The sequence below is a fragment of the Dreissena polymorpha genome, chromosome 16 (assembly GCF_020536995.1).
Source record: "Dreissena polymorpha isolate Duluth1 chromosome 16, UMN_Dpol_1.0, whole genome shotgun sequence".
NCBI classification, from domain to species: domain Eukaryota; kingdom Metazoa; phylum Mollusca; class Bivalvia; order Myida; family Dreissenidae; genus Dreissena; species Dreissena polymorpha.
Window position 1 is genome coordinate 46,007,986 of NC_068370.1, and position 12,109 is coordinate 46,020,094.

Genomic DNA, 12,109 nt, shown 5'->3' on the forward strand with positions numbered 1-12,109 from the left:
CCTTGACAATTCTTTGTGTATTGGTTAATAACAATTTTTGGGTAGAATATATGAGGAAAACAAAAGAATATATAGGAAAATATGTCTGCTGGAATGTTCTGAGTGGTTACATTAATTACTGATCGATTTCAGAAAAACAAAATGTCGCAGTTTCCGCAAAACACGATAGTTGCGCCCAAAGAATTGATGTTACTGAATTTTGCTAGTTGATAAATGTATGATTTTGATTCCCATTTAATAAATTGATGATTTCAACGCTGATAAATGCAGATTTGTGTGACGTCACGAGTTGACTCCCTTATTGGTTCATGATGATATTATGATATTACTTCTTTTCAAGCAGGAAGTTAGCATAAAACAATGTTTAATTAATGAAATGTTTGAGACAAGAAAACCAAAAATGCAGTTGATCATCTGTGTAATGGGGAGTGGCAGATGGACACCAGGTCAAATGTTGCAAAAAATCTCTCTAGAGGACCAAAATAATATACCACATACCGTATATCAAAGCATTGTGCTTTGTGTTTTTGTTAGTTGTTAAGCGATGTAATTTAATTTAAAAGATTTAAATTCCCACATCAACAAAGAGGGCCAATTTTCACCCCAAAAGATGATGTAAACAAATATTTCACCTCTTACTTGGCATTTAGAGAAGATTTTTCAACTATGTATGTCTATATTAATTAAGTGACATTGGATCATGTTCAATCTTGAAACCTGGGATAAAAACTTTAACATTCTCTTTAGTGGAACACTAACTGATGTCATCTACCAAATATCAAACTTGTAGACATTGTGGTTTCACAGAAGGATTTTAAAGTATTATGCTAAATAAGTCTATAAAAATCATGTGATTTTAAAGGGGCCTTTTCACAGATTTTGGCATTTTTTAACTTATTCATTAAATGCTTTATATCGATAAATGTAAACATTGGATCGTAAAAGCTCCAGTAAAAAATCAAGAATAAAATTAAAAAAAGGAAAAGAACATTGCCCGGACCAGGTTTCGAACCAGTGACCCCTGGAGTCCTGCCAGAGTCCTAAAGTAAAAACGCTTTAGCCTACTGAGCTATTCCGCCGAGTAATTATACATGGAGTATTTTATACCTTAAATAAGCAATCTTCGTAGTTTCACAAAATTTAACGACAAAAACAGAACTCTCCAAATTATTCAATCGTTTCGCGTTGCAACGCTTTATAATTTTTAGGTTTTAAAATCGTCAAAAGATGCATATAATGGCTATATTAGACCATGGTAAATGTTCAGTATTACTGTTTCCTCACAAATATCATAACTAAAACGAAAATTTGCGAATCTGAAACAACTTTTTTCAATTTTGTCAATTTACCAAAGCGTGAAAAGATCCCTTTAAGGTTTTCGCTCAATAACCGTCGTTTCATCTCGGTAACTTAAGGTTTTCGCTCAATAACAGTCGTTTATACAAACAAAAATACCCGGCGGTAACATAATCATGTAAATAACTGCGGTATTTAAGGTATTGCCGTTTATATTAACGATCAGTTTTGCAAACGCGGCAGTCAGGAACGTACGAGATGAGGATAACAATTGGCTTATGTGTTCTTGGGCTTTGCACAGGGGCATTTGGTATTAACTAAAGAGAAGTTTTTGTCTTTTTATTGGTAGTTTTTAATAATAATGATGCTAGATTGTTCAGAGAAGTGATTTGACGAATACTAATACGATGATGATGGTGGTGACGATAATAGCGATGATGATTTATAAATATTAAAAATAATCATCATCATCATTATAATCAGTATTATCATTTTAAATAATAATAATAATAATCATAATAATTATTATTATTATAATTATTACTATTATTATTAGAATTATATATAAATATTATTATTATTATTATTATTATTATTATTATTATACTTGTATAATGATTATTATTATTGATACTATTATAATTAGGTGTTACCTAATGTACAGGCGAATTCTTATTATTATCATATTATTATTTTCATTATTATTATTATTATTATTATTGTATTATTATTAGTAGTATTATTATCATTATTATTATTGCTTTTTTGTTGTTGTTCTTCTTCTTATTATTTTTATTATTATTATCATTATTATTATCATTATTATTATTATTATGTCTAAATAAAACGGAATTATTTGCGATTAAACTGAATGTTTTTCATAAATGCAGGTTTCTCGCTGAGAATAAACTTCGTTCGCCACCTATCGTCCCTAGTTAAAAAATAATGTATTACCGGTATCTCCAAAATATGGACCATTTTTAGCCATTCTATAATCTATGTTTACAATTCATACACTTAGTTTCTAGTAGTATTTTATTGAATTTAAGGCAAACAAACGTAAAGTTGTATCATGAATATTTCTTGATTTATACATGTCAATAACTCAAGCAACAAACATACATATATCGGTAATAATATTAGTTTATTTATTTGCTAACCATGGACTGACCTGGCATATCTGCTATATGTAGCATGGAAATATAGTATAATCAAAACATACACGCTAACTTAAGTACCTGAAAATGTATGAATATCAGAACAATACTTAAAAACTATTTGCAAGTAAAAGAATTAGTAAAATAATAGTAATACATTAAGTAGAACAATGTCACCAACTTATATAAAAAAAGTTAGATTCATACAAAGTGATGTTATCTTTGGAAATACAGTTGAATAAATGATTAATGTAATATATTCCATTCACTGCATGTATGAAACAATAATAAGAAAACATTACAATATGAAGATTGTTAAAAACACTGTCGCATAAGTAATATAGTGTATAATCTATAAAACATAAATCATGCTGGTTTTGTATACGGGTATGAAACATGGATCATGTTACAACAGGTAACGGACAGTTTATTGTTACGCAACAAGGAAGACATTGTATAGATACATTCATTAAACAAGCTAGTTAATGTTACTTTTTAGAGTTGTGGTGTCTTACTCCAAACGATCATAACACAGTGGTCTAGTGACAGGGTTATTTTACGTGCTTGCCGTAGTTATTTTAGTTACTAGTAATTTTGAGGAATTTATTGACATGCATACTAATTTGCATATTTCATCAACATGGTTATCGCCTGCAAATTGTTCATTAAACTTCTCCTTGATAATATTTGCACATCTGATCTCTGTGATGCCATGTTTATGTTTACGGATATGCATACTATATTTAATCTTCAATTTTATCAAATTGAACGTATGTTCCATCCAAGTTTACCAACGCATCATAACTTTTTAACAAAATCACCATGTCATTATTTTTATTCCTCGCACACATTGTTTGTTCCTAATTCGCTCCGTTAGTTATTTTTGGGAACCAATGCTATCCGTTTTCTACAGAAAAATGGATTGTTAGATGCCCTGTTCTTGGCATAACAGCTTTTAAATACGAAACATAATCAGAAGAAAATAATTCAATCATACAGAAGTTTTGAAATAAAAGTTTGTTTTTCTTGATTTTTAACAATTATCCCAAATTTTCAGTACGAAAGATCTTGGTAGGAACAATATTTATTTTGTTAATTGATAAAAGGCAAGAGTATGTTGAAGAGCTTATAAATGCTGTTATCATTTAACTACACATATTACCAAGAGGTTAGTAAAACTGTTTTTTTTCTTTTATTATTTCGACTGAAGAGCACTTAACTTTAAATCATTGACAACAGCAGTTTTAATGTTGATAAAATGTACCGCTCAGGACCGGGTTTAGGGAATAAATAGCAGATGACGATTTCAGTGTTATTTTTCGCAGTGGTTACAATGAACCTCCCGTAAATGACGAGGGTTCAAAACCAACGCGGCGTTTTCATGTTTTCAACAAATCAAACTTTTTATACACATTTTTATTGATACATGAGGATAATTATAGCAACATAATATTGAATTGATAAGAGTAAATTCATTCAGCACTAATTTAATTATATAAATTACATGGGGTTTCGTGCAGTTTTAGACGGATTATATTTTATTAGATTTAGTTTAAAAGATGTATGTTAAGTAATATCGTAATGCCCTTTCTCCAAACGAAGGCCGAGCAGCAGAAACAGGAATCATACCAAACTGGCGACAAAACGTTTTAAATTGAAGGAATGATAAAAATACTATTACTACTATTATTATTTTTATTACTATTATTATTTTTATTATTATTTTACAAAATAATAATAACAATAATAATATTATTAACCTTTTATAATAAGCATATGGCCTCATATTCCAGGTTGTTGGTGGTCACTTAGAAAAGAGGTTTGTTACAAAGCTGACGGAATCGGATGCTTCAGCAACGCCAAACCATATGACAACGCCTATTGTAAACTTCCCGAGTCGCCAAATGCTATTCAGGTAAAGAACTTGCTCAAAATAAGTAATTTTATGAAGACGCTCCGTTCTAGCGACAGTAAAATTCTGTGAAACTACGTGCATTTATTTCCACCTGTAAATACACGTCCTTTTCATTTAAGAATAATAGTATATTGAATCTACAACACGTCATTAAGGATATTATACAAAAGTCTTAGATATTTGTTTAAGTGATATTAGGGAATAAATAGCAGATGACGATTTCATTGTTATTTTTCGCAGTGGTTACAATGAACCTCCCGTAAATGACGAGGGTTCAAAACCAACGCGGCGTTTTCATGTTTTCAACAAATCAAACTTTTTATACACATTTTTATTGATACATGAGGATAATTATAGCAACATAATATTGAATTGATAAGAGTAAATTCATTCAGCACTAATTTAATTATATAAATTACATGGGGTTTCGTGCAGTTTTAGACGGATTATATTTTATTAGATTTAGTTTAAAAGATACTTTAAGTATGTTAAGTAATATCGTAATGCCCTTTCTCCAAACGAAGGCCGAGCAGCAGAAACAGGAATCATACCAAACTGGCGACAAAACGTTTTAAATTGAAGGAATGATAAAAATACTATTACTACTATTATTATTTTTATTACTATTATTATTTTTATTATTATTTTACAAAATAATAATAACAATAATAATATTATTAACCTTTTATAATAAGCATATGGCCTCATATTCCAGGTTGTTGGTGGTCACTTAGAAAAGAGGTTTGTTACAAAGCTGACGGAATCGGATGCTTCAGCAACGCCAAACCATATGACAACGCCTATTGTAAACTTCCCGAGTCACCAAATGCTATTCAGGTAAAGAACTTGCTCAAAATAAGTAATTTTATGAAGACGCTCCGTTCTAGCGACAGTAAAATTCTGTGAAACTACGTGCATTTATTTCCACCTGTAAATACACGTCCTTTTCATTTAAGAATAATAGTATATTGAATCTACAACACGTCATTAAGGATATTATACAAAAGTCTTAGATATTTGTTTAAGTGATATTATGGGCATTTTTCACTATTGCATTGAGCTGAAATGAATTAACAGGTCAAAGGAGTTAGTTAAAATGTGGTTTCTGACCAATTATCTACAACTCATCTTGCGACCAGTTGTTTATAAAAAATATTTTATATTCGATATTCTTACGTGACTCACCCAGTCCTCTAAGCCGAAATGATCCGTAAAACAAAAGTGTGGCTTTGTGTCGTATGAAAGAATCTGCACTAAAACTAAATTTAGGTTCACATCGTACATGCATGATCAGTTGTCAATTGAAAGTACGGTTGATATTCAAATGCATTATGTTTCTCTTTCCGGGATATTGTTTTAGTATGTTGATGCTGCATTAACAAATATAAGTGTATATGAAGTGAAAACACCAAAAATAAACAACGGTTGCGATAGACACCTATAAACTGCTAGATGCCCATAATATCACTTTAAATGAGCCTCACTGCAATGTTGTGCATACGATTGAGTCATTTATTCAATAGTACCCAAGTAATTCACAACATGCATTTACATTTTTCAAATACACTATTAACACCTGTGGAAGAAATGTGGACGACACGATATTAAATATTATACCATGTTTCAAAGAGTGATACAAGTTTGCACTTTCCACAGTGTTTAATTCAAGTAACATGCACGTTAGAGTTTTCTATAACTTCCCATCAGACTGGTGTATGGCATTCTCGTGTCATTTTAAGGTCAAGTTCCTGCTGTACACCCGTGCGAATACCCAGTCGCCACAGATCGTGACTAAAACTTCAGACTCCATCCAGGCGTCGCATTTCTCCAGCACCAGAATTACTAAGTTCATCATCCACGGCTACAATGATGAACACGGTCCATGGATGAGCAAAATGGCACAGGCTATAATCAAAAGGGTAAAATCTCGATAGCAAGAACGTGGGCTGCTTGGTTCAACTGGCCTCAAGGGGAATATCGACTGTTAAATTTGCTAGGAAAATAATATATGCAATGTTTTTTTTATCGACTCGTTTGCTTCTTAGCTTCATTTTCCAGTATTACGTAAATAATATGCTGACTACGGCTAATTTAAGTATTTAATAGAGACACTCTTAAAGCGAAACGAAATACGTTTTTAGTGAAAATGGGTTTAACTTTATAGACTGGCCAACTATCTGATTTAGAAATGGGTTTACGTTGTATCGTGTTTTGTAACAAATTTATGTTACTTCCACCCTGTGCCCAACAGCCTACATTGTTTAATGTGAATTTACTCAAAGGAAAAACAAATTAAGTACTTCTGTGCGCATGATCTTATCAATACAGCCTAGGAAGATATCCAGTTTTCAAATTGCATGTTTTAATATTGTAATGATACTCGAAAATGTAGAATATTATTTTACTTCGACATTGCTCAGAAAAAGCTTTGAATCGTGAGAAAGTCTTGCGCGTGTTCCATCATTCTGCACACAACTTGCCCCCTTCCTATTTTACTATATCATTTCAATATTGTATTTTCGGTTGTTCATAAAGTTCGAGGAGATAAATGAACGTTTTCGCATTTAATACGCAGGAAGACGCAAATGTGTTTGCAGTGGATTGGTCGAAAGGAGCTCACAATATCAATTATAATCAGGCAGCGGCGAATACCAGGGTCGTCGGGGCTCTGATCGCGCAATTCATAACGCAACTTCGCACCACTGCGCAGGCGCAATATGGCGACTTCCATTTGATTGGTCACAGTCTTGGTGCACATATTTCCGGTTACGCCGGTGAAAGGATTTCCGGAATCGGTCGAATAACCGGTCTGTGTGCTTTGTTCATATATCGAATGTTATTGTCATTTATTCAAAATGGACTATTTAGTAAGTGTAATTCTCCTTTATACCCACATAACGCGCCTCTTAAAGCGTTTTTATATTATCCTTAAACATGTAACTTTGAGGGACTTATTCGATGTTATATTGTTTATATTTAATTTTATAATTGTGTATATTTTATAAACATAATCACTTGCCTGTGTTGTCCCTATTTATCGGTACAACGTGTGACCCTAGCTTTAAATATTGTCAATATGCTCGCTGCAGGCCTTGATCCGGCCGGTCCCCAGTTCGAGAAAAAGGACCCCAAGGTTCGTCTGGACCCTACAGATGCTTTGTTTGTCGACGCCATTCATACTGACGGCGACTCACTCATTCAACTTGGTAGGTAACGAAACGCAATAGTGATGCAATTTATTCAAAAGACTCCGTATATAATTGAAGCATTAAAGTGTTCGATAAAAAATATGTCGATCTAAAATTATAGGTGTAATGTCAGTGGCATTTAACGCACTGAGATTTAAATGTAGATATCTCAGTATTAATTGCCTTTACGTTTTAAGTTCACTTGAGCACATATAGAGAATACAAGGTTAGCGTTGAATACAGAGAAGTTTATGTTGCGAGGCTTAGAACGCCGGAAGCGCGAGCCTTGGCGAGCGCTTTCGGTGTTCGAGCCGAGCAACATAAACTTCTCTGTATTCAACGCTTATCCTAGTATTCTATTTATCCCATTTGATTTTTTCAACGTGACATTTAACATAAATAGATCTTATAACCTTAACAATAATTTTAATTCAGTCATAAAAGCGCTTAAAATCTAACAAATGTAACCATGCGTAGTGATATACATGTATTTGTTCTGGTACGCAAAATAGTCTTTAAAAAATTCACACACAAACTGTAAAACAAGTAAAAATATCACCATATGCCTACATTCAATTTTACGCAGTATGCGAATTTTAACACATTACGACCGCGAAAAGAAGATTTACTTTACTATAATTTATTTTATTTTCGAAGGAAAATGATCAAAATCCAATATGGCGGCGATTGCTCCTGACAAAATGCTGTCGATGTCAACATACATGTACACCATCGACGACCTAGTTCTGGCTACCATATCTTTAAATGTCGCATTTTATGATTTTTGACTGGCGCGACTTTGTACAGGTCTGTCAATACTAATTAAACTGTACGCTGAAGTTTCTTTAGCTATCGAAGACCTTGACAATTTTGACGAGTAAACAGACAATTGCAGCAACTGACACTTTATTTGACAAAATATACAGGGCAATACGTTTTCCGACTTCGGACGACGAATTTAAGGACGCGCAGAACGTGTTTTTTATATAATGTTATGGGTATGCCGTGTGTGATCCGATGCATCAATGGCGCCCATGTTAAAATCATTTCCCCGAGAACAGGGAACGACAAAAGTACAAACAAAAATCAAAACACGTAAGAACTAGTATCTTACCTTTAATTATCCTTTAAAATCCATCTAATAATCCATTTAACTCAATAATTGACGATTTTGCATCTAGGGTCTTTAATAATTATTTTAGCATAGTTAAATAAAGACCCTTATGCCATTCTATCACTTTATTCAAATGAGTTTATGAACGCGATAAACTTTCTTCTTCGTCACACGCTACGTCATGTACTCTACATTTCTGCTGTTCAAATGAAGCGGAGCAGTTTATCTAATAATAGCCGTTGGTAAACTCGGTTGCATTTGCAGATTTCTGCATACAAACATAATTATGTTTGAACTTGCACAATGTTTTATTTATCTATGGTCAATACCCTTATTGTACGAGAAAATAATTTTATATATAAATACACAAAGAATGGAAAACATTCCAGTACACAACAGATAAATGAGTAGAAAATACCCGTGTACAAAATGGGTCCCAATTCCAGTGTGGTGCTATTTTTACCATCTTATACTTTACACAGCTCTATGCCTAACGTGAATTAAATAGGAAAGCAAACATAGCAGATTACATGTATTTATAACGGTGAGATATGTGTATGGCTTGTTGTACATTCTTAATATTTAAGTAAAATGTCAAAAGTATATGCTTTGGTTATAAACAATGCACATTACACGAAATAAGGAAAATGTGATCAATTCAGATATGTCGACATACAGTACACGTAGAAAACATGTGAAATAAGTCGCGTTTATAATAAATCGTCAGAACAAATGAGGAAAATGACGCAATGAGTTTGTCATTTTATGACGCCATCAATCAGCTGATTCATTATACGGATGGCGAAAAATTATGTCATATGACTAGATTTAAAGGTTGAAGGTCGAATAATTTTGAAGCTTAAGTTTTGTCGACTTTGTTTCTTATGAAAAATCATTCAGTGGTAGGTAAAGTAAATATAAATAAAAAAAATAACAAAACAAAAATCGTGTAATTTTATATTTTATTTCAACATTTCTTTTGGTGAATATGTCATATGTATTTTTTTCTGCAAAATATGCACATTTTCTTTTAATGGGTGACCTTAAAATTCGATCAATGAACCAAACAATATCGACCTAATTTTAGCGCATATCGCATGACGTCATTTTAAAAGTAGTCCGTGCACGCGACAGGTATATTCCACAGTGTTGAATACAAGCAAGTATATTCCACAACGTGTTATATCGTCAATGTCGCGGTGAAAATGGGATAAAATTCGTATGGTGATCATAGTTTTGTACGTGGTGCGTCAATCGTCTTGCGTCGTCTTGCGACAACCTTTACGTTGTTAACACTCTACTTAAGTTAATTGTTAGATCTACATGTAATGTGTATACAATGCAGAAGTCAAACTTTAAGCCAAATTTTTGTGAAATATGAACAGGACATTTGTTATGATAGCTTGGTTGAGTTTCAAAATGATTACTTTTTGTCATAAATCATGGACGCCGGGGAGAGGGGGGTGGGGCAGTTATCCTCATTAAACTTGGTAGGAAAAGTTGTTCAAATGTTATCTCGACCGAGTTAGAAATTTTTTTCCGGTCTGTAATATTTCTCTAAGATTTCCGGGCAATATTTTTTCTATGGCTATAGTAAAACCTTGTGAACGCTCTATTTGCCAAATATATTGTCCGGGTGAGCGCGTTAGGAACCCTATCCCTCTTGTTAATCTTAGCGCAACACTGCCCCACAACTATTAAATGTTGTTCATAAACCAATAAACACGGCTTAATCAAAAATGTCTCATATAAAAACGACTGATACATCTGTGTTCAGGTTTCGGGCTCGAGCAGCCAGTAGGTCACGTGGACTACTTCCCTAATGGCGGGGAAAATCAACCGGGCTGTTTCAAAGAGTTAGGCCAACATTTGTTCAACATTATAACAGGGGGCATTGAAGGTAAAGACTTATACATGTTTGTGCTTACCTGATCAGCTTCTTAGCCGCTTCTTATTTTCGTTTTCACCCTATGACTATTGAACATGAAAGAGGGTGAAGAGAGTGACGCATAATAGACATGAACTGAATAAATTTTAATATTACAGCTGATGGTTTTTCATCACATTTATAGTTTATAATGTTTAAACATATTTTTGATTTAAAACAGACATGTAATTGACACCATGTTATTATCTATAATGTACATTAAAGCAGTCTGTTTAGTATTTTAACTTTTATTGCATTGGCCGCCACCGCCACATGCAGACAAGTCGTCTTTTCAGTTAAATTTTCATGATTAAGTAATTTTGCTGATTCTTCTTTAGCGTTGGCGGACGGTGTTGCTTGCAGTCACATGCGCGTCCTCGACTTATTCACCGAGTCCATCAACTCCAACTGCCACTTTCGGGCGCATCCGTGCAGCAGCCGTTCTGACTTCCAGGCCGGTCGGTGCAACACCTGCGGTACCGGATGTGCAAACATGGGCTACAACTCCAACAGCAAGCAACCTCGTAGGGGCACTTACTACCTTTCCACCAATGGCCAAAGTCCATACTGCAAAGGCTGAATGACGAAATAAGCGAGGACCTTGCTGCCATAGCTAAATGACTCTTCTTCAGAAGACGAATTATTTCGAATTGCTGATTTTCGAACGTATAATATGATGTCCTTGTTATATAATTGTATCTAAAGTATACTCCCTGCAAGATTTTTTGTATTTTTGTTGATATTTGGAAAACATGTTTGAATGGTAAAATAAGAAGACGGCGATGATAAATGAAATAATAATAATAAGAAGAAGAAGAAGAAGGGGAAAAAGAAGAAGAAGAAGAAGAAAAAAAATTATAATAAAACTGATGATAATAATAATTATAGTAATGATCATAAGAAGAAGAAGAAAAAAAATAACAATAATAATAATAATAATAATAATAATAATATGATGATGATGATGATGATGATGATGATGATGATGATGATGGGGATGATGATGATGATGATGATGATGATGATGATGATGATGATGATGATGATGATGATGATGATGATGATTATTATTATTATGATGATGATGATGATGATGGTGATGATGATGATGATGATGATGCAAACAGCATCCGTCACCGACACATAACAACACATTAAAACAAAAAGCATTGTAGAAAAATCCATTTGGTTTTATGCTGATTGTACAATAATTATTTCCTTTTTTTTAATGCACAGGAGTCTTGGCTATATTGGCAAGTGTCTTGCATATGTCTCACTCTCTGATAACGATGATAACACTTACAGCAGGGCGTGTGAGAAACCCTTGATGTATGGTAAAATCCTAACGAAATAAGGCAGTTTTAATACAAAAAAATAATATATGACCTCATTGTGTGACATTGACCTTGACCCTAGATATATGAGTCTAACCTTTGACATACAGCTAGATCACATCCGTTAATCACGGGTATCACCTCCTTGTTTGAGATGCATTAATAAACGATCCAATCG

General features: G+C 33.2%; 1 protein-coding gene across 1 annotated transcript; it reads left to right on the forward strand.

The window, feature by feature from the left end:
- The first annotated feature begins 1,505 nt into the window (after nt 1-1,505).
- On the forward strand, nt 1,506-11,312 carry LOC127861431 (pancreatic triacylglycerol lipase-like). The gene is made up of 7 exons (XM_052399906.1): nt 1,506-1,606; nt 4,247-4,368; nt 6,108-6,287; nt 6,944-7,175; nt 7,458-7,574; nt 10,448-10,570; nt 10,936-11,312. The coding sequence occupies exons 1-7, from the start codon at nt 1,555-1,557 to the stop codon at nt 11,175-11,177; spliced, it is 1,068 nt and encodes a 355-aa protein (XP_052255866.1). The 5' UTR covers nt 1,506-1,554; the 3' UTR covers nt 11,178-11,312.
- Nucleotides 11,313-12,109: the final 797 nt, after the last annotated feature.

Excerpts from the sequence above, each read along its gene's own strand:
- LOC127861431 (XM_052399906.1), top strand. The coding sequence starts at position 1,555 with ATGAGGATAACAATTGGCTTATGTGTTCTTGGGCTTTGCACAGGGGCA. Across the intron at positions 1,607-4,246 it reads GCTTTGCACAGGGGCATTTG|GTTGTTGGTGGTCACTTAGA; the intron begins GTATTAACTAAA and ends CTCATATTCCAG. Across the intron at positions 4,369-6,107 it reads AGTCGCCAAATGCTATTCAG|GTCAAGTTCCTGCTGTACAC; the intron begins GTAAAGAACTTG and ends TGTCATTTTAAG.